We start from the raw sequence: 26298 nt of genomic DNA, 5'->3' as shown, positions 1-26298 counted from the left end.
AATAAGAACTTACTTCATTTAAGGTACTGTCGGTAAAAAAATAGTTGTGTATAAAATAAATGGTACATTATGTATTTATTATTATCATTTTACAGTTCCGCAAAGCCGCTGAGAATTACAGCGACACTCCGCCGCGTGTAGTGGCACATTTTCACGAATGGCAGGCTGGTATTGGATTAATTGTTTTGAGGTGAGATTTCTTTATACGTCATAGCGGTGGTTAGCTGGGCTGGTGGTTCGCCTGATGGTAAGCGATCACCACCGCCCGGGAACTGAACAGAGGTAGCTTCTGCGTATGCGCTGTACGCTTTTACAGGGAATGGGATAAGGAAAGGATTGATGACTGGAAAGAATGGAGTGGTAGGGGACAGGAGAAAAAAACGGGCCTCCAGCTAACGAGATATATTTTTTTAATGATATAAAACTAAAAGTGATTACGTATAGATTGCATATCATTTATATTCTTGTTGTTTTAAGCTATTTTTCGTACGGGCAAAGAAACGATCAGGAAATTTCAAAGTATATCATGGAATGTAACTTTTTAATCAAGGATAAAACAAGGATAAGGCGAATGATGGCGAACGATTATCTGAAGTGGATACCACAATTATAATAATAACTTCAATTTATATGGAATAGAGCTGAATAGGTGTTTAAATGTTCCTTAAAAATCCTTTGTTTTATCAACAACTAGCTGCGCCCCGCGGTCCCACCCACGTGAATCTGTATCCCGTAGGAATATCGGTATAAAAAGTTGCCTATGTGTTAGTACAGTTGTCCAGCTATCTACGTACCAAATTTCATTGCAATCGTTTTAGTAGTTTTTGCGTAAATGAGTAACTAACATACGCATACACATACATCCATCCTTAAACTTTCGCATTTATTATATTAGTAGGATTTACTGTTTACAAATAAATTTTAAATAATTCAGCTATATAGTTATATTTTTATATATACAAAATACAACTCCTATCGCTCACCATCACTACACAGTATATAACAAAGTCGCTTTCTCTGTCTGTTTTTATGTATGCATAAATCCTCAAAACTACGCTACGAAATGTTGTTAGGTTATTTTTGAATAGATGAGTGATTCAAGAGGTTAATGTCTATAATAAATCAATAAAAGTACTCCGAATTTTATGCGTGCCAAGCCGCTGGCAAAAGCTAGTAATGCACATAAAACTATCACTCTCTCTTCTCATATTTTTTTTTCTCACTTATTCTTCATCATCTTTCAATAATCAATCCATAAAAATACATCTTTAAATAAATAAATCAATAAATAGATAAACAAACAAATAAATAAAAAATAAATGAATAAATAAATAAATAAATAAATAAATAAATAAATAAATAAACAAATAAATAAATAAATTAATTAATTATAATCCTTATTATTAATTTCAGGGTAAGACATGTGGATGTGGCAACTGTGTTCACGACTCACGCGACTCTACTCGGTAGATATTTGTGTGCTGGCAACACTGACTTCTACAATAATTTGGATAAGGTAAGCTTTGTGTTGTACAAATATGTAGACAATAGCTGCGCCCCGCGGTTTCGCCCGCGTAAGTCCGTATCCCGTAGGAATATCGGGATAAAAAGTTGCCAATGTGTTAATCCAGTTATTCAGCTATCTGCGTACCAAATTTCATTGCAATCGGTTCAGTAGTTTTTGCGTGAAAGAGCAACAAACACACACACCCTCTTAACAAACTTTCGCATTTATAATATTAGTAGGATTTGGACTTTTAAAATCTTATTTACGGTTTATGTGCCCCATTGGAGTTTGAATCCGAATTTCATTCCCTGTCCATTCCTTTATTTCCGTCGTCAATTCTTTCCTTATCCTATACCCCTTAAAAGCGGGCAACGTATTTGCAGCAGCCCTACCCCTGTGTTGTCAAATTTTCTTACTATTTGAGAGTAGTTTAGTTTTTTGTTAAATTATTAGTTCATGTCTCTCTCCATGAATTAATTCATGTTATATCGATGACAGAAATACTTCTCTGAAAGTTCTTCTAATGTTATTTAATTTACTTCTTCCATAGAATCTTATATAATATTTAATTATTAATCACTCAACATAACTATACATGACTTTTTATAATTGCACCAATTGATATACAGCTATCTCTTTCTAGTTCTCAGTGGACGAAGAGGCGGGAAAGAGACAGATATATCATCGCTATTGTATGGAACGCGCTGCGGCTCATATGACGCATACTTTTACAACCGTTTCGGATATCACAGGTATGAAGATTCAAACGGCCAAACTGTTAAATAACTCAAAGAGTAATTTTCTCAAAGTAAAACCAATAGCATAAATAAATAATATGCATGTTTTCATTAATAACAACCATTAAATCATATTGGCAAAAAACGGTTTGTACTGATTTCCAGTATCAGTACAGAAAAACAATGAATGTTGATTTATATGATGCTTCCTTTATAACTTCTTTTTATTTTGTTTTTCCCAGGATTCGAGGCGGAACATTTGTTGAGACGGAAGCCGGACTTCATCACGCCGAACGGTCTGAACGTGAAGAAGTTCTCAGCGCTGCACGAGTTCCAGAACCTGCACGCGCTCGCCAAGGAGAAGATCAACGAGTTCGCTAGAGGACATTTCTATGGGTAATTGTGCTCGAACTCAAACCCATATTCATAACCATATCCATAACCATATACATAACCATATCCATAACCATATCCATAACCATATCCATAACCATATCCATAACTATATCCATACCACGCTTCAGCACGAATTGAGCCAGCTCGCACCAGAGAAGTACCACACCCCCACAAAAACCGGCATAAAATAGTAGCATGCTACTGTGTTTCGTACGGTTAGTGGGGAAGTCGGAGGCCCATATCCTTTTCCTTACCATTTCCAGTCCTTTCCTTTATTCCTCTCATCAATCCTTTCTTAATCCCTTCCCAATATAAAGTCGGCAATCCGTTTATAGAGGCATAAGGTCTGCAATTGACCTTATACCTCTCCAAATGTCCATGGGCGGTGGTAGCGCTTACCATCGGGCGACCCACCAGCTCCGTTACCGACTATGACGTAAAAAAAACATACAAAACTTTACCCCTATACTTACCCTATATCCATACTGATATACGTACAGATACCCACACCTATCTGTTTTATAAGTCATAGTGGGCGACTGTGCTGGTGGTTTGCTTGATGATAAGCGATCACCATCGCCCTTGAACAGAGCATAGGTAGTGCCTCTGCGAATGAACTGCCTGAATTTAACGGGAAAGGATAAGGAAAGAATTGACTGGGAAGGGTGAGAAAAGAAAACGGGCCTCCACCTCGCCCACTCACCGTACGAAACACTAGGTTGCTGCTATTTCACGCCAGTCTTATGTGCGGGTGTGGTACTTTCTCGTTTACTGGTCCAATTCTTACCGAATCGTGCTCGACTCCCACAAATCTGTATCCATAAACAGACCTGTTCCTATACACATATACATACCTGAACTTGCACTCATAAAAAGACCCATAAAACTCGGTACCGATACCGGTAACGGTGTCTGTATCGGTACCCATAGTAGTTATAATAATACCCACTCACATTTATCTATTAATATCACTCACATTTAGACTCATAAATACCAATATACACATATAAATAAATATCAAATCAATTTCCAGGCATTTCAACTTCGACCTGGACAAGACGCTGTATTTTTTCATTGCGGGTAGATACGAATTCGGTAACAAGGGAGCGGATATATTCGTTGAAGCTTTAGCGCGACTTAATCATTATTTGAAGGTAATCGTTTGTTTAATACGCTATGCTGCACTGGTTAGAATAGAATAGAAAATAAGATCACAGATTGAGAAATTTCATTGCAATCGGTTCAGTTGTTTTTGCATGAAAGAGCAATAAACACACACACATCCTTACAAACTTTCGTATTTATGATATTAGTAGGAGTAGGATATTAGGATAGTTGCTTAACCTTGATTATTTAATGATTACTTGTTTATTTATGCCTCATATAATATCCATTCCAGTCGTCCGGTTCGGAGATGACGGTGGTCGCGTTTCTGATATTCCCCGCCAAGACCAACAATTTCAACGTGGAGAGTCTCCGAGGCCACGCTGTTACCAAGGCGCTGAGGGACACCATCCAGGATGTCCAGCAAAAGATTGGCCAGAGGATGTACGACATCTGCTTGAGGTAAAAATACCCACTCACCCCGGGTTCACCCGGGATAGCAAGATAGTAAAATGCTTTGGTACTCTGTAAAGGTGGATTTTAAATGGTCTTAAAAGGTCGACTAGTTTTTGAGTTCGTTCGTTACATACGATGCGTTATCAAGCTTAAAATATGTTTTTATTGAAATCGTGAGCGGCATTTAATGTGAATTTTTGAAGTAACAACTTGTACAGCGGTTCGTTACGTAACGCGTTACGGCGCTAAACTATCTGGCTTCCCATTCTATCTCGCGTACGCTAAGATATATTAAGTAATCAATTGTGATTGGCGTACCGAGTTTCTTTTATTTAAAAATAAGAACCTTTTCTTAAGAGAAGCTGCAGAGTACCATAGTAGGTATCGTACAAAGATACAGTCAAAATTACAAAAATAGTCAATAAAATCAGTCCAACCAGACGAAACGACGAAACGAAGCCTTAAACAAACAGTCGAATTGACAACCTCCTTTCACGAAGTCGGTTGAAATTAACAATAAACAAACGCGTTACAGAGGCCACCTCCCCGACGCGTCAGATCTGCTGCACAAAGACGACACCGTGCGTCTGAAGCGATGCATTTACGCGCTGCAGAGGGACGGCTTGCCGCCCGTCACTACGCACAACGTTGTGAGTACAATGTATTTATCTAGTGTTTGTTCTTACGCGAGTGTTGTGTGTTTGGTGATTGAAAAATTTTTTAACGGATTTGAAACGCGATTTATTCATAACTATCTTCCGCCGGCATTTTTGCCCGCGTGGAGTTAGAACATTTACATATCATTTTGACCCAAGGGAGCTTTCGATCGGGATAAAATGTATCCTATCACCCAAGTTAGTTCATACCCTGTCTGTATACCAAGTTTCATCAATATCCGTTCAGTAGTTTCAGCGTGATTGATGGACACACATCCAAACAAACAAACTGTCATATTTATAATGTTAGTGATTTATAATATAGATATCCAAAAAAGCACGTTCGATTTTGATAAAAATGTATTCTGTATTTCCAGGTTGATGATTGGAGTGACCCAGTGTTGAATTCTATTCGTAGATGTCAACTCTTCAACACTGTTAACGATAAAGTTAAAGTAAGTTAACGAATAACTTAATACTTAACCGTAACTTTGAGTACCTCAATTCGCTTTCTTCTTCGGTAATAGTAGAGCTTAATGTGATTATGTACCTTCTGTTATTTGTTTAAATCGTATAAGTCCGAATCTAATATGGAATAGCAATTATATCAGAACGTAAAGAGTTAGAACGTAAAGAGAAATAAGAGATAAATAGAGATACAAAAAAGTGTATATTATTTAGTTTACAGTATAAGTTTATGTTTGTTTCATTAATGAAATTATTATAAGGATACACTTTCGTTTATTAAAAAATAATGTTCGTCATCAAATTGTCAGTACTAGTCCAATTTAAAGGACCAAAACCTGCCATTTGGTCCTTTAAATTGGTCTAGCAAATAAAGAAAGATTCATAAAAATCGGCCTTCCCTCCCATTTATATTTAGTTCAGTTCTGATAATTTAAAAGCGCTTTACTTTCTTTGTAAAACAATATTATTATAAACAGGTTTCATATACATAATTGGAAAAGAGCAATAGAGTGTCTTGCTGGCTCTTCTCTGTAGATACTGCACCGAACCGGTGGTAAATGTTAAAATTGTGTAATGACAATTCAATTTCTTCTATAAGAAGTCTAATTGAACACATAAATTGAGTTTGAGTTTGAGTTTGAGATTCGAGAATGGTTTAGATTTACAGCCGGTAAAAAAATCTCTTCCAGGTTATATTCCATCCGGAGTTTTTGACGTCCACAAACCCACTATTCGGCTTGGACTATGAGGAATTCGTGCGAGGTTGCCACTTGGGCGTCTTCCCCTCGTACTACGAGCCGTGGGGGTACACGCCCGCCGAGTGCACCGTTATGGGCATACCGAGTATCACTACTAATTTATCAGGTAACATATACATATATGGGTACATTATATTAATCACACGAATATTATAAATGTGAAAGTTTGTTTGCTTGGATGTTTGTCCGTCAATCACGCTGAAACTACTGAACGGTGATTTTGATGAAATTTGGTATATAAACAAAGATTGAAACTAACTTGGGTGTTAGGATACTTTTTTTCCTGATTAATTGCTCCCTTGGAATAAAAAAGGAATCTTGATATCCGGGCGGAGCCGGGACAAGCGTCTAGTTATTAGTAAAAAGGTGCGATGTGTCACCAATACATTTCGTTCGGCAATAATTATTTTCAACAAGAAACTGAATAGGCTTCAAATTGTCAGAGATCAGATCAAATAGACCATGCCTTAAATTTAAACGAAACTTCCCTTAAAAAAAAAATATGAAGCTTCATATAAATGGAGGTCAGTGGCTCATATCATTTTCCTTACACTTCCCAGTCTTTTCCTCTATTCCTCCCGTGAATCCTTTCTTAATCCCATTCCATATTATAATCGGCAATCCATTTGTAGAAGCGTAACATGCAATCGACCTTACGCCTCTCCAAATGTCCATGGGCGGTGGTAGCGCTTACCAGCAGCCAGCTCATTTACTGATGATGACATAAAAAAAAGAAAAAAAATGATCAAACCATTTTCGAGAACTATGGCAACTCACACCGTGACACAAAAAATTTATTTATATAATTTTATTTACTTTATACTCCTGTGCATTGTATGTGTGTCATCATGTACAAGATATTACACAACTGATGATACAAGAAATTATTGCGCGTGCGCATATTATGTTTCCAGGTTTCGGCTGCTTCATGCAAGACCACATAGCCGACCCCATGTCGTATGGTATATACGTGGTCGATCGCAGATACATCTCGCTAGAGGGCTCTGTACAACAGCTCGCTCAGTATATGTTCGATTTTACCAAGTGAGTTATTGATATTAAACATTTTTTTTAAGCCTTCCTAATCCTACTAATATTATCCTACCAATATTATAAATGCGGAAGTTTTTAGGGATGTGTGTGTGTTTGTTGCTCTTTCACGCAAAAACTATTGCACCGATTGCAATGATATTTGGTACGTAGATAGCTGGACAACTGGAATAACACATAAGATTTAAACTTGAAACTTTTTATCCCATTTGCTATGGGATACAGACTTACGCGGGCGAAACCGCGTGGCGCAGCTAGTATAATATACATATACACGTAGACAAGCATATAAACACACGTGCATCTCCAGTAATATTGTAATTGCGAAAATAGCTCTGTCTGTCTGTCTGTCTTACCTCCCTGCCTAAATCACTGAGGGGAGACAATTTAGTTTACCAATTTTGATGCTGTTATTAAAGCCTTTTTATATTGTTTTATTTTTTTATTTTTAGTGTTGCTTTATAAATGAGAAATTTTTAAACAAAAGAAAAATTATTGATCACGAGGCGGGATTCGAACCCGCGTCATTTGCCAAACCGCAGCCACGCCTAGCCTCTCGGCCACCCGTGATCCCGCCACAGCGATCCAATCTCTTCTACTCTTTTTTTTTCATGCGCTAAATAAAAATCTCTTATAAAAAAAAATCTCTTTAAAAATCTCTTATAAAAAAAATCTCTTTAAAAATCTCTTTAAAAATCTCTTATAAAAAAATCTCTTTAAAAATCTCTTAACGGTTTCTTCTTTCAGACTAACGCGAAGACAACGCATCATACAAAGGAACAGAACGGAAAGACTGAGCGATCTGCTGGACTGGAGGAATTTGGGTATTGTAAGTGGCATTTGAGTACTATGTGGTGGAAATTCGACCTTTTTAACCATACATTTTGCTTCTAGTTAAAGCAGAAGGATTAACATTTTTTATTTTAAATTGTCATAATATGAAATGTATAATTACTAGCGGTCTGCCCCGGCTTCGCACGTGGTACATATATAGCCTATAGCCTTCATCAATAAATGGGCTATCCCCCGGCTCCGCCCGGATATCAAGATTCCTGTTTTATCCCAAGGGAGCATGTAATCGGGATCAAAAGTATCCTATTACCCAAGTCAGTCAAATAAGTCAAATTTTAAGCAAGTGCAAGTGGGGCAAGTGCTAGTCATTTTATATCAATTCTATTTACTTACAATAAACACACTTTTTCAGTACTACCGCCAAGCCAGAGCTGAAGCACTCAAAATAGTGTATCCGGACTATGTGGATCGCATGCACATTGAATTGGGCAAGCGTTTCAACTACCCGCGACCGATCTCAGAGCCGCCGAGCCCTACACATTCCAGTGAGTTTCATCGAATTTTGTTTAACTACTTTTTGAACAGAGTTTGCCACGTTTCAACTCTTGAAATCCTTTTAATTCCCTCTCTCTTCTCTTCTTTAATGTTACTTTTGCGTTTTTTCAGTAATGTTTTAATGATTAACTTAACTCGATTCAGTTTTTCGTACAAGAACGTTTCAATTTAATCTATTGAGTCTAGATCTATGGACTTTTAAAAATCTTACGAGTTTTGTTAAGCGAACGTGCATGTGAATAAAGAAAATTGGTTTGACATTGACAAACACAGAGACAAACAATCGAACAAATTTTCAATTAGAATTGTTTCGGAACCAAATTCAAAAAGAAGGTAATCGATTCGATTTATTTTCTTTGTGTTTATCACCTCATAACTTTTATACTGGGTGAATCGATTTTTATGATTCTATTTTATTTGAAAGCTGGTGCCTCCCATGTGGTCTCATTTCAATTTGGTCTAGGTCTGACAATTTGAAGGTTTAGTTCTTTTGACAAAAATAAATCAGTCACATTTATCATATAGGCATAATCCGCATACAAACACATATTAATATATATAAATAGTGTTGACACCCCAACACGAAACGTCGTGGCTCACGGCGTCCTACCACAAGGAGATAGAGCAACGCAAAGAGACGAGAGACGAAGAAGTCCAAACCAGCCTGACCGAGGGTATGGACGAAAAGACCAAGCTCCAGAAGTCCTTGGAGATCCTGGAACTGACTGATCTAGAAATTTCCAAAGACATCGAGGTCAGGTTCGAGAAAGCGCTGGAATTGGAGTGCGACGAGGATTTTCTAGAGCCGATTAACGCGGTCGTAGCGGAGCATATAGACCAGCTAATTGCGAAGCTGAGCGACTGTGTGGACAGGAAATAGGTTCGGTTCTAGGGTGCCTAGATTTTTGAGCACTTGGTATTTGTGCAAAGTTTCACGTAGATTTCATTGACGTACAATCAACAACTAGACTGATAATTTCGAAAGATGTCCGCCGCAAAACTCTGCCTGCACGTGTGTTAAGCAGAATTTTCTAATGAGCGATACAATAGAATTTGAACGTTATTACAACGGAATAAGGTGTTGATTCGAATGACATTTTAGTACAACGCCGCTCGGACATTTTTTGTTGACCTTTTAGTTGCTGTTGTTACGTCTGTGGTAGATATAGTTTTGGGCACAAAAATTATGAATTCAAAAACTGTTATAGCATTTGAAGTATTTTTGGCTAACTGGATACACATTTCGTCTTTGAAATCTGGTTTCGTGAGTTATGTTCCAGGATTAGAGAAAAAACTATTTATTATAAATTATTTATAACATCGCACGTATCACTAGATTATGTTAAATTGTGGTTTTTACAGCACAGTTTGAAAAACACTGTATTTTCAAGGTTCCATGCAAAATAATAAATATATAAAAAAACGCACTTAAATAATAAATCAATTAAATTGTCTCACTCTCTTTTATGTAATATATACAAATAAATTATTTAAGCCTGGTGATGCTAATCAGGATAATAAGATAATGCCATGAGTTAATTGTATTGTCACCGAACCTTAATAAGTGTACAAAGTTTGAATTAAATCTGTCCGTTTTAAGTGGGTAAAAATCTAGTTTAAAGAAGTCGTTTAAAAACAAATAGAGCCTAAGGGCAGTTTTCTCCAGTTTTTGATAGACTTTGATGTTTTATTATTTGATATTTTATACTTTGACGCACATTTTTTTACATTACGTCATTTAAAATCGGCCACCAGTCTATGACCATTTAAATAACTAGTAACCCAATTCTATACAAATATGTGTTTTTCAAAATTCTATTTTGGAAGGTTCCAGAAAAAAGTATTGCTTATGTATATCACTTTAAGGTTTATTTATTGATATATTTTAAACAGCGTAAGTTACGCAGTCATAAATACAAATAAATTCAACCTTATTCCCATCAATTACAGTTGAATTTACAAAGCACCAAAATTTACCCTGGATAAAATTTTTGTGACTGATTGACTATCTTGTTCTTATAATAGTTTGAAGTAATGAACTAAAAAAAAAACAAAAATTAAAATTTATTTTTATTTCTAGGAGCGACAACACCAGCGGCTTCCGTTCATGGCTCTGAAGATGAAGATGAGGTTGATGAAGAGAAAGAATTAGCCGAGTTGAGAATTTCAGATAAATAAATAAAAAATTAAATAATTTTTTTTAGTGTTAGAAAGGATATATCCATACATTGGTAGGATATAAACAATGGTAGCAAAAAGTCGCAGTTTTGTGATTATATATTATAATCGCTATATATAAAGAACAATACCCATGTATGTTATTATATAAAATGAAAGGCTCATTTCTATTTAATCTGTAATCTTTTAAAACCTGCACCAATAATACGTGCGAGGAGGACAACGTGAATAATTCTATATGTAAAACAGAGATGCATGCAAGGCATGATAGAATATTTATTTTTGATTCTTTATTGGTATAGGATACAATATAAAAGTGCAGTAAACTCCCGTTTATCCGAAGTTAGGTACAGGGGAACTAATAAAAACTCTTTTTTTTAATTCATTTAATAACATTCGAATTCTTTTAAATATAAAAAATAGAAAAATCTAGCTAGCGTTGTCAAGGTTCAGCGAAATGGCGCGAGTTCAAAACCGCCTCGTGATGTATATTTTTTTCTATTCTTCTTTTTAATTTGAAAAAAAAAATGGTGTATAATGGATTTTGGGTAAGCACGATTGATAGAGGGCAATTTACTTTATTATTTATATTTTTTTAACCGATGTGCCCAAAAACAATGTGGTTCTTAATTCGATGTATTTTTTGGTTCCGTTATTTGTTAATTAACTCCGTGGGTTTTCAACCGATTGACGCAAAATTTTTGTGTTAGATAATGAGTTGTTGTCATTGTAGAATCATTTTAGAATCTGGACTGGCACCTCCCCCCCAGGGAAGTCAGTGACCTTTTCGGTAGAAAATATTTATGTACTCCGAGAAATCAAATATGATATAACATTTAATGAAATTCCTCTTTCTTCTAAATTAAAAAAAATCTTAAATTATTAAAAGTAAAGTACCGTAACTTGAGTTTCGAAAAACTAAATAATAATTTTACACATAATAAACAGCATAAAAGCTTTGTAAAAATAATAAAAATTTTAAGCTCTCTATTTGGATGGATAAATATGTCTAAAATTTGTATTTCAAATAAAAACCAGTGTTATTTTAGTGTTTTTAATAATTTTTATTTAACTATAAAGTGTATTTTATTGGTTATATAGGCAGCACTATTATAAGTAAAATGTTTGTTTAATTTGATATTTAATAATTTTCTATTTAAAGTGATAATAGATATTTTTTATGTAGCTTTTATATATTTGCATTAAATGTATAATACATTAATACATAAAAGTAATATTTATATCAGTCAGAAAAAAAACAATAAAAGATACAAAAATTTAATGATTTTATAAACATATAAATTTAATACATTTTTGTATGTATGACCAAATTCACCCAAAAGGGTTATTTTAACCTAACAGTCCTTTTCCCAGTTCCTATCACCAACATTACCTCTAAAAATACTCAAAGCAAAGTATTATTCCTGTTTTATATTCCATTTTACTAACTACACAAAAATATCTAAGATTCATTTATATAAAATAAAAAAATGCATAATAAGTCAACCTCAGTTTGCTAAGATATTTTTTCAAACGAAATAAAAATTACTCGATATTTTACCTATTCTAATTCTAATGAAATATTTTATTAAGTAAAGCATATATTTTACGATAAATAATATTTTCATAGGAATTTTAAAATAGTTATTTTTAAGTTAGTAGGTTGTTTTTAGTGGTGAATACTAATATAATTGTCTAAGTGCCACATTTATGAAATTGTTAAAAAAACTTGAAATTTATCATGCTGGGACAACTCTACATACATGTGTGCGTGGCAGCTACATTTGCGTCATATATTTTTATTTTTCTGTGTGTCTGAGCCCTTGTCAGATTACTAGCCAACTGTCGGCTTATATTTCAACCGACTTAAAATAGAGGGTTTATAAAATCGACTGTAATTTTATTTCATATTTTTATAGGGTGAACCGATATTAAGATTTTCTTTTTGAAAGATGGTGTCCTCCGTACAGTTGGTCTAGTTCTGACAAAGTGAAAGCACTTCAGTTTTTTTTTGTTAAAAATAATCATTTTTGTCTAACTAGATTTAAAATATAACGTTACTAGTTTTAAGTATAATATATTTATCTTAGAATGATATTTATAGAGAATATTTTTATAAAGTGTATGTTGAGATACTTTTTGAAATTATGTACATTTTGGTTTGATTTTAAGTGCCATAAGATTGAATTTGTTATTTAGTTGTTTAGAAATAAATGTGTTCAAATATGAGTGTGTTTTATTTTACTCTATATCAAGCATACCAATAAATTATGAATGTTTGTTTTGAGGCAGGATTAAATATCAGAAATTAAAGAAATGTTTAAGTCAAGTATTTATTAAAAATTATCATAAACTACAATATGCTTAAATGTTTACATACTTTATTAGAATGGAAAACTCCTTCATTCTAAATTTTCATTAAGAAACGCTAACTCGTTTTATTAACCACGGTTGTATGTAGTTTCTTGTTCCTCTGTGGGTGTAGAATTGGGTGTGGTATCTTCACAACCGCAATCTGTGGTTGTTAATGTGGCATCATCAGAACTGTTACTGGTTGTTGTTTCTGTAAGCTTTCGATTCTTTAGCTTTTGAAGGTTTCTTTTCTGTAGCTGATTTCGATTCTTAAGGTTCCGTAGGTTTCTTGGGGTTCGGCTTTTCTTTAGGTACTACAGGTTTTTTCTTGTCAGCTTCAGATTTGGCATTTGTCTGCTTACTTGGTTCACTTTATCTTTCTTCTTTTCGGATCTTGGTTTTTCTTTGATATCGGCCTTTTTTTCAGGTTTTGGTTTCTTAATTGTTTCCTTATTAGCTTCACTAGAAGATTCTTTTGATGCATCTACTTCATCTTTTTTCTTTTCGATCGGCTCACTTTTATCGGCCGGGTTTGATTTACTGTCAGGTTTCGAGTTTTGAGTTGGTTGTTCATTAGCTTCTGCAGAATTTTCGTCTGATGAATTATTGTCTGTAGTCGATTTACCTTTCTGTGGAGATTTGGATTCTTTATTTGGCTTTTTACTACCCTCATCAGAATTTTCATCAGATGAACTGTCCCTTTTATGATTTTTCTTTTCTTCAGCAGGTAACGATTTTGGTTTATTCACTTTTTCAGTAGAATCACTGTCTTGTTTATCTGATTTTTCACTAGATGTATCAGTAGGTTGCTTTTCTTTTGAATTATCTGCCTTTTTATTTCTATCAGTGTTTGAATTTTCTTTTGAGGGTTTGTTATCGCCTGAACCTTGGTTTCCTTTGGTGCCATTGCCATTGAAGAAAACAAATACATTGGTTATGTGATCATGGGCCACTGTGTTTCCGTAAACTGTATCAGCATTTACATCAACTGACGTGTTATTATTGTATGATGGAGCATTTGAATCTGATGAAGGCTTTTCATTTTCTTGGTTATTTTTTGAATGAGCTTTTGCAGATTTTTTACTAGCGTTTTTGGGTTTTGAGTTACTGGTAGGTTTATTGTGTTTAGGATTTGAATTTTTGTTTACATTATTGTTAATTGCTTTCGGTTTGTTTGCCTTTTCAGCTGTTGGACCATTGTCGTCTTTTCTGTCGGTGTTCTTTTTCGGTGTTGAATTGCTTGAAGGTTTTCCGTTGTTTTTATTTGCGGAATTGGTTGAAGGTTTTTCGTTGTTTTTATTTGCGTCATTATTTGCTGCGGAATTTCTTGAAGGTCTTTCTGTATTGTTGTTTTCATCTTTGGGATGTCGGTTGGAGGTGTTTGACTGGTTATCATCAGATGCAGGATTTTGGTGCCGCGCGGACGCATTCTTCAATTGATTAGCAACTTCTTGTTTGACCATATCTTTCAAGCGCTGAAGAAAAAAGTTTAGATATAAACAATCTCATCAAGATATAAATTAATGATTATTTAAATATAATTATGTAATACGAACCTGATTTAATAAATCTATATATTTTTTGGTCCATCCAGCTAGCCAGTCCCAAAATACTTTCTGCAACAAGACATATGGTATTTATAAACAAAATGAAACGAATATGATTACGAAATTTTATGTAATTTGTTATTTTATGTGAGAATATTTTTATTTTATGTGAGCAAATATTTATTATTTTATGTTATAGTCGGCAAAGGTGCCGGTGGGACGTCTAATTATTATATAACGTCTAATTCAGGCCTTACGCGTCTGCGAATGGATCAAAAGCATAAAAACTTTAAAAAGGTATGAGATAAATAAGTAATATGAGAATAATAATGGAATAAGAGAAATGATTGGGAAGGGTAAAAAAAGATATTCCTTATCCTTCCCAGTACCTCCGGTTCACCCACTCACCGTACGAAACACAGTAGCATACACATACACATACTATTTCGCGCCATTTTCTGTCAGGGTGTGGTACCCGGTACGAGCTGTCCCGATTCGTACCAAAGTGTGATTGTTATTGATTAAAATACTAAAAATGAAACATACCTTGTTCAAAAGATTATCGAGGTCCTCTTTAGTGAAGTCTTTTGGTTTATTCTCCTTCGGTTTATTCTGAAACATGAAGAATATAATATTGAAATTCAACATTAACCTTGTTTACGGCTTATACGTATAACTTATTACATAAAATAATGTATACCTGTGGGTGGTGCTTATCTTGACTTTCCGGGTTTTCTTTCTTTATAGGTTCGTTGTTGTTTTGTTTAGGTTTTTCAGAAGGCTTAGGATGTCTGTGCTCATGTTCAGTTGATTGTGGTTTTTCTGGTTTGGAATTTTCCCTATTCTCTTTTGATTCTTCTCTGGAAGGTTTTTTATACTCTTCATTTGATTGATATGGTCTCTCATTTGATGAAGAAGGTCTTCTATTCGATGAAGTTGGTTTTTCATTTGATGAAGTTGGTTCTTCATTTGATGCTGATGGTTCTTCATTTGATTGAGATGTTTCGGCTGACGGTGATGTTTCAACTTCATTAGCAGAATTGTCATAATCGTGTTGTGTGGTGTGTGGCTTGGTAGGTTTTGGTATCACGTAATGACCTTCGTTTGTTGGTTTATTCTAAAAATTAACAAAATTCAAGTTCGTTAGTAGAGAAAATAGAATGATATAATTTGAAGCAAGTGTTACAATTCTAAAGTATTTTCTTACCTTATTTTTAGAATTGTTGTCCTCACCAACATTAACAAATGTATTTTGTGGCGGGTTTAAGTCCTGAAAAACATTATATTTTTTATTATTATATAGCAGAATTATAATATTAGTTATAATATTTGGAAAAAAGTCTCTCGATACTAACTTTCCACATGTTTGGTTTGTTATTTCTTTCCCTATACTTCTGTACTGGCTTTGACTTTTTTTCTCGTGTATAATGTGGTACAACAATGTATGTGGGCTTGTTGTCATAAGTTGGATTTCTAGCAGGCCTGTTGTAAACATTGGGATGGATTTCCTCTCTTGGTCTATATACATATTTGTTATTATTCTGATGACGCTCTGGTTGAACCGGCACTATAATAACATTTTCATTTGAACCTGGTATTGGTTTAACATAATTAGCAACGCGGTCTTCATTTTCCGATTTTGGCTTAATAACCGCCTGTGGTTTAAAAGGTTTCAGTGGTTTTATTTGTTTAAGGAGATTGTTAAAGGAGTCTTTCAGTTCCTTACTGCTGGGTTTAGTATTTATAGCGTTTTCATTGCTATTATATTCTGGTGTATTCGGATTTTCTATGATAAAGTGATTGGGTTCAGGTTTCGATTCTATAATGACTTGTTTTGGGTAATCGTTATCTTGATGAGAAGGTATACCTTCGACTGAATTATTTTCATCTGAGTTTTTAATTTCTGGTATTTTATCAACGACAACCACTACGGGACGTTGCGTCACCTAAAAAGAAAAAAAAATAACTATGAATATATTATTATAAAAATGAATATTGGATTTACACAAATAATGGTGATGTACATCTGTTTCACTGATCGATTTTCTTTAGGGACAAGTAGGTGATCAGCCTTCTGTGTCCTGCAAGACCGAGACATTTTTGTGCGTCCCCACCGGGAATTGAACCCAGGACCCCTTGGTTCTACGCTCACGCGTTAACCACTGTACCAAGGAGGCGAACAAATTTACACAAATAATGTTACATCAATTACTCAAATTAAAAGCTGGCATATATTTAATAAAATAATAAAAATCTCTCGTACCTCTTTCGTTATTTCGGGTATTGGTCTATTACTGCTCTCGTCACCTTCCTTTGGATACTCGTATATAATATGATTTGAGTCACCGTTATTCGTTTCGCTTACCGGAAGTTTATACGTGTTTCCGCTTGGTACGCCTACATTGTTACTGACATCTTCATTACTATTTTTTATAGCATTGTCGAGAACTGTAGGTTCTATTATAACCGGTTGTTGTACTATCACGTTGTTATCATCACTATTAGAAGGTACATTTTCTTCCTCATCAAGTCTTGGTTCCACAATCTTCGGGGCTGGTGGTATTGCCTAAAGAACAATATATGTTATATTTATGCGCTATTTTCATGAGACAGAATATTTAGAAACAAATGACTTACCACTCCCTCATCAGTAACAGGCGTAATAATGATTTTTTCGTTTGACGCGGGTTGGGAAACTTCGTTGCTACCACTCCAATTATTGCCTTGATTGTTTTTATCAATTTTGTTTTCATTGGATTCGATTGGAATAGAATTTGGTTCTTGATTCGATTCGATACCAACCGGTGTTTGATTTAAGTCCTGTAAATTTGAACGTCTGAGTTGAATAAAGTTTGTACTAGGCATTCTATAGTTAAACTTTTAAATTAACGTTTACATAAAAACTATTTATTATTAGTTTCACATAGAACATTTATTAAAACTTGATATTCTACTCATTATCTTAACATTTTAATTGAATATTGAATTACTATAGCATACTTTTAAAATTTTGTTTAATTATAGGTACTGTGTCTGTGTCTTTTTTAGATAAATAAAGTAATATATTGCTGGTTTTTGCTCTAATTATCTACTTACGTTCCAAACTGTTCCATGATCTCCTGTTAAATCCATTCCGTAAGTTCCACCTTGTCCATTAACGCTTGGTATTTCGTTAAACATATCCAGTGCTTTTTCTTTGAAACTATTATCTTTAGGTTCTGTATTTTCGTATATTGTTTCTTTTGGAGGATTCACGTCTCTTTGGGGGTTGTTTGTGTAGATGAGATTTTGAGATAAGTGATTACTCTTTTTCAGTGCAGGGATTTGCTGGAAATAATGTTATATGTTAGATAATTCAAAAAGATGGAATTAAAAAATATTTTCGTGATTTAAATGTTTTGGTAATCAAGATGCCATTGTTTCATTAGGTATTGATTTATTGTGAGTTATGTTTAGACATTAGAGCTTATAATTTTAATAAAGAATTTTTATAGCAATTGTAGTAGGTATATAGGTAGATAGATTTATTTGATATGTTGTAAAACTTACGTTTTCATCCTCTTTGGGTGCAGCGGAACCATTTTCATCACTTCCAACGAAATATTTGGCAAAATCCTAAAAAAATATGATAAGAATTATTAAAAAAATCTACCAATGCTGTGTACGTTAACACCTATAACAGTTTTGGTGACCATTTCAGCTTCTTTTATGAAAATATTTATTGAAAATTATACTTGCCGGGGAGTTTTCATATATTTTTCGTACGTCGCTTGGCAATTCATTTAAATTAAGATCGGGCAGGGTTGGCGCTGGTGGAATATTCTGAAAATGTTAATTAGTAGGTAAATTTTAAATCAAATCGAAGTTTGCTAAGTATTTCAGTATATTTTTAACATTTCTTAGGTAGTATCGTTGAAGAGATTCATTATTTTACTAAGCCTTTTCTCACTGACAATTATATTATCTGAATTATATTTATGAGGCATTGCAAATAGAAACCAGTTTACTTGGCAGGCTGTCATTCGACAATTAAAGTTGAAGAGTTATCTTATATACGCTGCTTTTAGTTACAATTTTATGCTATATATATGTAAAAACAGAATTGTTAAACTGACCTCGTCATTTATTTCTCTCTTTCTTCTATCGTGGGTAGATTGGTCCTGTGAAAATAATAATAATTAGTGATTAGTTATAATTAAATATAGCTGTGAAGACAGTTTTAAATACAGCTGATTATATTTATACTATTGCCTATGTCACTTACGACGCCTCCTTGGTTCAGTGGTAAACGCGTGAGCGTAGAACCGAAGGGTCCTGGGTTCGATTCCCGGTGGGACAATAAAAAAAAAATGTCTCGTTCTGGCAGGACACAGAAGGCTGATCACCTACGTGTCCATTAAGAAAATCGATCAGTGAAACAGATGTATATCATCTGCCCCATACCCCAGTAGGGGACACGGGACTTCACTATCTCACTTAGAGAAGTTGCAGCAGCAGCAGAGTTGAAATAATTTCTGAAGTCCGTCCTGTAGTTTTTGCTTGAAAACATTACAAACATGCAAAAGTTTTCTCTTTATAGAGAGGTGATATAAGAAGGTTAGATCTTAACTACATGAGATAAGAGCATGGCTATTAATTATATATTTATATGTATTTTATTATCTGCGCATGTGCAACATCACCACTGCTCAAAACGGTGAAGGAAAGCATCGTGAGGAAACCGGAATGTCTTAGAATCAAAAGTTTAACGACATCTGACATCTGTCAATCCGCACTTGGCCAGCGTGGGTTATGGCCTGAGCCCTCATAAGAAGCCTGTGTCCCAGCAGTGGGAACATATATGGGCTGATGATGATATGTATTTTATTAGGCAATAGTTTAAATAATCGTATCTTATAAACAGTAATACTAGTGTGGATCCCCGTGTTCCATTGTGGTGTATAGGGTATACGCAGGTGTGCTATGCATCAGTTTCAATAATTTAACACACAAGTAGGTGCTTATTCTTCTGTGTCCTGCTAGACCGAGACATTTTTGTGAGGCCGGGAATTGAACACAGGACCCCTCGGTTCTAACCTCACGTTTATGTGAAATAACATTAACTTACCTCTGGCTTAGCGATCGCATGTGAGAAGATAGTTTGAGGCTCAAACAGCAACAGAACGAAGACAAACTGAAAAATAAAGATCTCTCAGTATTGGATTTACATTTTTTGATACACAATGAATGAATCATAACTCTTTAATTGTAATACAAAGGGAAGGATAAGGTAAATAGCAATCAAAATTTCATCCAAATCGGTCAAGCAGTTAGTATATATATATATATATATATATATATATATATATATATATAAATTAGCATATTAAGTGTATGAGAAAATATAAATACTAGCTGACCCGGCAAACGCTGTTCTGCCTTACTCTTATCATTTAGGGGTATGAAAAATAGATGTTGGTCAATTCTCAGACCTACCCGATATGCACACAAAATATTATGAGAATCGGTCCAGCCGTTTCGGAGGAGCATGGTAACTAAAATTGTGACACGAGAGTTTTATATATATGTATAGAAATACCCCGCTGTTTCACCCGCGTAAGTCTGTATCCCGTAGGAATATCGGGATAAAATGTTTAACGTTTAAAGCTTATGAGTTATTACAGTTGTCCAGCTATCTACGTACTAAATTTCATTGCAATCGGTTCAGTAGTTTTTGCGTGAAAGAGTAACAAACATACACACATCCTCGCAACCTTTCGCATTTATAATATTAGTAGGATTAGATACGCCGCGTTGCGAATGAAAGATAAAAAGATTCTGTTAAGTGTAAATGAAATCATTATTATTATCATGAGGCGATAATTAGCGACTTAATTACTTTTAGTCGCAATCATTATTTAATTAATTAACATTTAATATGTTTTGATTTAAAATATAAAACTATTTCTAGTAAAGATTTAATTATGCTGTATTAATAAATACCGTACGTGCTCCTTACTTTTTGGGTACACGGGCGAAAAAATAAAAATATTAATAAAATAAAAAGTCTCCTGTATTTAAGAACAAACTCCTCTGAAACAGAGGTCGATTTCTATAAATTTTATTTGTATTCGGTAACTCTTAGATAGGGTTGTAGGCTATTTTAACATGCGTTTATTAGCTTCAATTGTACGTTATTATGCTTTTATATAATCAGCTCCTTTGAACTGTTTTTTGACCCACTCAAAGGGACATATTTTATTCAAACTTTGTACACTTATCAAGGATCGGTGACGATACAATAATTTCATGAGTTTATCTTATTATTCTGTTTATGATCGCTAGGATTAAATAATTTCCTTAAACATACTTTGTAAATGTGAAAGAGAGGTAATTTAGTTGATTTTATAATAAGAGCTTATTTGATAGTTTCTTAACAACATTTATTTTTATATTTATGAAGAAAAACGCTTGCCGGGTGATCTATTCATCAAGAAATTCGACTGTATTTATTTTTGTGCTGTTATATGACAATTTGAAAATTTTAATTTGAAAAGTGGTGCCTTTCGTGTTGTCCCATTGAAATTTGGTCTTGTTCTGACAAACTGAAGGCGATTGAATTTTTCGTATAAAACAATTCTTATAAAAATGTTCAATGGTGGACTAAGATGTTCGATCTATGTCGACATATTATAATTCTTTAGTATATACCTCTTTTATCTTAAGGTTAAATTTTGAAGGACCTAATATAATTATAAAACAATCGTGCTATGCAGGACGATACAACTAGTTTGAGGTTAATAGAAAAATGTCATATAATTAAATAAAACTTACCCGAAAATAATACATTTTGTCACTACAAGACGAGATGCAATAGAAAACTGTGACATACAAACACAAATCCAGCATTTTTATATAAGAATTAGTAGTTTTTTATCTTATAAAAGATGAATTTTATCTTAAATGATCTATTATCTGTATCTTAATAATTGAAAGATAAAATTTGTATGTGAGGTCATTACTACGGAAATAATGACCACAGGTGTTTATAAACCTTAAATATCATTGATGATTTGTTTTAATTAATTGTTGTGTTTTCTGATAAGTTAGTTTACTTATAGTTAGGTTACGGGAAGGTTCTAGATGTTTAGTAAATATTGTTTATTTTGTTTTATTTAACGTTGTTATGGTTAACTAGCTGCGCCCCGCGGTTTCACCTGCGTAAGTCCGTATCCCGTAGGAATATCGGGATAAAAAGTTGCCGATATGTTATTCCAGTTGTCCAGCTCTCTATGTACCAAATTTCATAGCAGTTGGTTCAGTAGGTTTTGCGTGAAAGAGCAACAAACTCACACACAAACTTTCGCATTTATAATATTAGTAGGATAGGATAGTAGGAAGTAGGACTAGTAGGATTAGTAGGAAGGAAGGATGTAGTGTAGAGCAGAAAAGTTGTAACATCGAGATCAGATGAGTTGAAAGAAATCACTTCTTCATTAAAGAAAGACTTCATCACGCCAAACGGTCTGAACGTGAAGAAGTTCTCGGCGCTGCACGAGTTCCAGAACCTGCACGCGCTCGCCAAAGAGAAGATCAACGAGTTCGCTAGAGGACATTTCTATGGGTAATTGAGCTCGAACTCAAACCCATATCCATAACCATATCCATTACCATATCCATACCACGCTTCAACACGAATTGAGCCAGCTCGCACCAGAGAAGTACCACACCCCCACAAAAAACCGGTGTTAAATAGTAGCATGCTACTGTGTTTCGTACGGTGAGTGGGGAAGTCGGAGGCCCATATCCTTTTCCTTACCATTTCCAGTCCTTTCCTTTATTCCTCTCATCAATCCTTTCTTAATCCCTAATATAAAGTCAGCAATCCGTTTATAGAGGCATAAGGTCTGCAATTGACCTTATACCTCTCCAAATGTCCATGGGCAGTGGTAGCGCTTACCATCGGGCGACCCACTAGCTCCATTGCCGGCTATGACATAAGAAAACCATACATAATTTTACCCCTATACTTACCCCATACCCATACTGATATACGTACAGATACCCACACCTATCTGTTTTATAAGTCATATCGGGCAACTGTGCTGGTGGTTTGCTTGATGGTAAGCGATCACCACCGCCCGTGGACAGAGCAGAGTTAGTGCCATTGCGAATGCGCTGCCTGCATTTAAGAGGAAAGGATAAGGAAAGAATTAACTGGGAAAGGTGAGAAAATAAAACGGGCCTCCAGTTCACCCACTCACCGTACGAAACACAGTAGCTTGCTACTATTTTATGCCGGTCTTATGTGCGGGTGTGGTACTTTCCCGCTGCTTGCTGGTCCAATTCGTGCCGAATCGTGCTCGACTCCCACAAATCTGTATCCATAAACATAGCTGTTCACATACCTTTTTTTTATGTCTGTTGGGCAGAGAATTAAAACGCAGTTACATATTAATTCACATCGTATAATGTTTCACAATCAACAGCCATATTGAGAAGGACAGAAAAAGTAAAGCGCGAGCTATAATACGTTTACAACCACAGATAACAAATAATATATTTAATTTGTTGGTGACGCGTGATCTTGGTTTCACACACGAACACCTCCCCGCGAAGACGCGAGTGCACCTTCCTTAAAAATATCCACAACTCCAAGGTTATTGATACATTCAAAATGCTTTCTTCTACTAAGGCCCTTGGTTAACACATCTGCAGGCATTTGATCTGTGGACAAGAATTTTAAACACACCAAATCTTCCTCACACGCATCCCTAATAAAATGATGTCTAACATCAATATGTTTCGTACGAAGATGGTAATGTCGGACTTGATGCAATTAGACTTGTTAAATAATGTTATACTTGCACACTCAACACACAGATTCCCAAACATGTCTTGTAAATACATGCCTTCCTTTGTTGCCTCAGAGAGAGCCATGTATTCTGCTTCCGTACTCGATAAAGCAATCGTTCTTTGTTTTGATGCTTGCCAACTGATAGGAGCACCTGCAAAAATATCCAGAATAAGACCTACGTTTATCAACCGTATTTGAACCCCAATCAGCATCTACCACATCAAATAATGGTAAACCTGTTCTTTCATACATTAATCGTTAGTCAAGCGTCCCTTTCAAATATCTCAAAACACGCTTAGCAGCTTTCCAGTGCTCACTATCATAATTAGTGTTAAATTGGCTAAGATAATTTACTGTATATGTGATATCTGGCCTCGTGGACACTGCTAAATACATCAAAGCACCAATCAAACTTTGATAAGGATACTTACTCATTATATTATCATTCATATCATAGGCATTCAGGTTTTTCTAACATAACATTAATGACTTATTCTACCCATATCTTTCATCTCAAAAGCACATGATAGTTGAAACTTCATTTCTTTCATCCACACACTATCATTCGTGGCCAAAATAATATCATCTACATAAATTGCAATTAACATCATACATTCACCCTTTTGTGCTGCAAACAAACAAGGATCTTGAGGCATTGCTACAAATCCAATACTGTTAAGCTCTCGAACTAACTTCTTATGCCACTGCAATCCCGACTGACGCAGTCCATACAAAGATTTTTTCAATAAACATACGCCATTCTCGCATTCATTCAAAGCATCATACCAGCGTCTAGCTGTCTCTAATATTTTATCATTATTAATAATCTTTCTCTGTGTCAATCTTTTGGTTTGCGAGTAATCTACACAGAACATCGCTAAGTTTATCTGGTACTTTCATGAATACTTCCTCATCTAATGTGCTATTCAGGTAGGCAGTAACCACATCCATCTGATGTATGTCGAAACCAGTCAGCCGATAACGCAGCTATAATTCTTATAGATGATGATCTCACAACCGGTGAAAAGGTTTCATGGAAATCCTCCCCTGGCCGTTGTGCACATCCTTTTGCCACAAGTCTCACTTTCTTTCCAATTGTCTTTGTACCAAACACAAATCGACCACCAATAATCTTTCGATTTTGTGGTCTAGACACTATTTCCCAAGTTACATTCTTAATTTGAGCTAGAAATTCATCTCCTAAGGCATGTCTCCATTCATTAACTTCACTTGTTTGCTCAATTTCCTTCCATGACATAGGTTCAATAGTAGCTATTCCAACTGTTTCATCAATAGAATTTTTATTTTCTATTTCCTTTTCATCGTCTTCATGTGGTTTTTCCTTTAAAACCTGTTCTTGCTAATCTTGGTCTTCCCCTACCTCTTTTATCTATAATAAGTTTTATTTAAAAAACGTACCAAAATTGATATATTTTAAACAAAATAAGTTTAATAAATTCAAATAAATTCAACCTTATTCCCATCAGTTAAAGTCGAATTTACAAAGCACCAAAATTTACCCTGGATGAAATTTTTGTGACTGATTTACTATATCTCCTCTACATTGACTCTAGTTGTTATAATAGTTTGAAGTGATGAACTAAAAAAATAAACAAAAAATAAAAATTTATTTTAATTTCTAGGAGCGACAACACCAGCGGCTTCCGTTCATGGCTCTGAAGATGAAGATGAAGTTGATGAAGAGAAGGAATTAGCCGAGTTGAGAATTTCAGATAAATAAACAAAATATTAAATAAAAAAATATTATTATTGTTATAAAGGTTACATCCATACATTGGTAGGATATAAACAATGGTAGAAAAAAAGTCGCAGTTTGGAGATTATATATTATCGCTGTATATAAAAGAATACTAACCATGTATGTTATTATATAAAATGAAAGGCTCCTATTTAATCTGCTATCTTTATATAACCTGCACCAATAAATGATATCAAATAAGAACGTGCGAGGAGGACAGCTTGAATAATTCTATATGTAAAACAGAGATGGCATGATAGAATATTTACTTATGATTCGTTGTTGGTATAGGATACAATATAAATGTGCAGTACACTCCCGTTTATCCGAAGTTAGGTGCAGGGGAACAAATAAATACTATTTTTTTTTAATTAGTTTAATAAAATTCAAATTCTTAGTGACTTGAGACATTGAAGAATAGAAAAATCTAGCTAGCGTTGTCAAGGTTCGGCGAAATGGCGCGAGTTCAAAATCGCCTCGTGATAATAATTTTTCTATTCTTCTTTTTAATTGGAAAAAAAAAATAAAACGGTAAAGATGATTTTGGGTAAGCACGATTCGGATAGACGGCAATTTACTTTAATCCACAAATAATCCACAACGCTGTACGGTAAAAAATGCAAGTTAATACATTTAATTGTTTGTCCATCTTTAACGCTGGAACAGTGCAACAAATTTGATTTAAAGATATATTGATTATATGAAAAAAAATTCTAAGGCAGCATTCAATCGCGATAAGAAGTCCTATCACCCGATTCAGCTCATACCCTGTGTGTATACCAAATTTCATCAAAATCCGTTGAGTAGTTTCAGTGTGATTAAAGGACAAACATCTAAACAAACAAACCTTCACATTTATAATATTAGTGTGATAGTGTGATTTTGATGGTTTTTACAGTTTATTTTTTTAACCGATGTGCCCAAAAACAATGTGGTTCTTAATTCGATGTATTTTTGGTTCTGTTACTTGTTAACTCCGTGGGTTTTCAACCGATTGACGCGATAATTTTTATGTAATAATGATATTCTTTGTTTAAAATTCCTTTATTTTGCTTATGTACGCAGCATTCTTGAATTTGCAAGTGTCATTTGGCGTCCGATATATAAATGTCACATCGATAAAATAGAAAGGCTTCAGAAAATTTTT

At 34.5% G+C, this 26298-nt stretch overlaps 2 protein-coding genes across 4 annotated transcripts in view; one reads left to right on the top strand and one right to left on the bottom strand.

Annotated features, from left to right (window-relative positions):
* The window catches only part of LOC119838141 (glycogen [starch] synthase), a 19766-nt gene extending 8017 nt beyond the window's left edge, over positions 1-11749 (top strand). The window contains exons 5-18 of one of the 3 annotated variants that reach the window (XM_038363973.1): positions 96-190; positions 1414-1516; positions 2151-2259; positions 2487-2640; positions 3674-3794; positions 4040-4206; positions 4736-4850; positions 5234-5311; positions 6014-6188; positions 6997-7126; positions 7880-7961; positions 8337-8469; positions 9046-9359; positions 10560-11749. In XM_038363973.1, coding sequence (XP_038219901.1) covers positions 96-190; positions 1414-1516; positions 2151-2259; positions 2487-2640; positions 3674-3794; positions 4040-4206; positions 4736-4850; positions 5234-5311; positions 6014-6188; positions 6997-7126; positions 7880-7961; positions 8337-8469; positions 9046-9359 — 1776 coding nt within the window. In that variant the 3' untranslated portion in view covers positions 10560-11749. The remainder of the gene's footprint in view (positions 1-95; positions 191-1413; positions 1517-2150; positions 2260-2486; positions 2641-3673; positions 3795-4039; positions 4207-4735; positions 4851-5233; positions 5312-6013; positions 6189-6996; positions 7127-7879; positions 7962-8336; positions 8470-9045; positions 9360-10559) is intronic. The other 2 variants (XM_038363974.1, XM_038363975.1) reach the window with 2 other exon arrangements.
* Positions 11750-13323: 1574 nt separating this feature from the next.
* LOC119838081 (putative uncharacterized protein DDB_G0282133) lies at positions 13324-21384 on the bottom strand. Its single transcript, XM_038363891.1, has 11 exons — positions 21370-21384; positions 19664-19729; positions 18106-18171; positions 17653-17883; positions 17194-17376; positions 16820-17122; positions 15912-16502; positions 15764-15826; positions 15257-15673; positions 15103-15168; positions 13324-14484 (listed from the first exon to the last, which is right to left on the bottom strand). Exons 1-11 carry the CDS (start codon positions 21382-21384, stop codon positions 13324-13326), a joined length of 3162 nt encoding a protein of 1053 aa, XP_038219819.1.
* Positions 21385-26298: the final 4914 nt, after the last annotated feature.

This window comes from Zerene cesonia, unplaced genomic scaffold, assembly GCF_012273895.1.
Source record: "Zerene cesonia ecotype Mississippi unplaced genomic scaffold, Zerene_cesonia_1.1 Zces_u001, whole genome shotgun sequence".
NCBI lineage: Eukaryota > Metazoa > Arthropoda > Insecta > Lepidoptera > Pieridae > Zerene > Zerene cesonia.
This window is presented reverse-complemented; position numbering and strand designations above follow the sequence as displayed.

What these genes read in the sequence shown, in the direction of transcription:
- LOC119838081 (XM_038363891.1), bottom strand. An exon ending in CACCCAAAGAGGATGAAAAC is followed by an intron (nt 17,884 to 18,105) that starts GTAAGTTTTACA and finishes CATTATTTCCAG; the next exon opens with CAAATCCCTGCACTGAAAAA. An exon ending in TACCCGAAATAACGAAAGAG is followed by an intron (nt 16,503 to 16,819) that starts GTACGAGAGATT and finishes TTTTCTTTTTAG; the next exon opens with GTGACGCAACGTCCCGTAGT.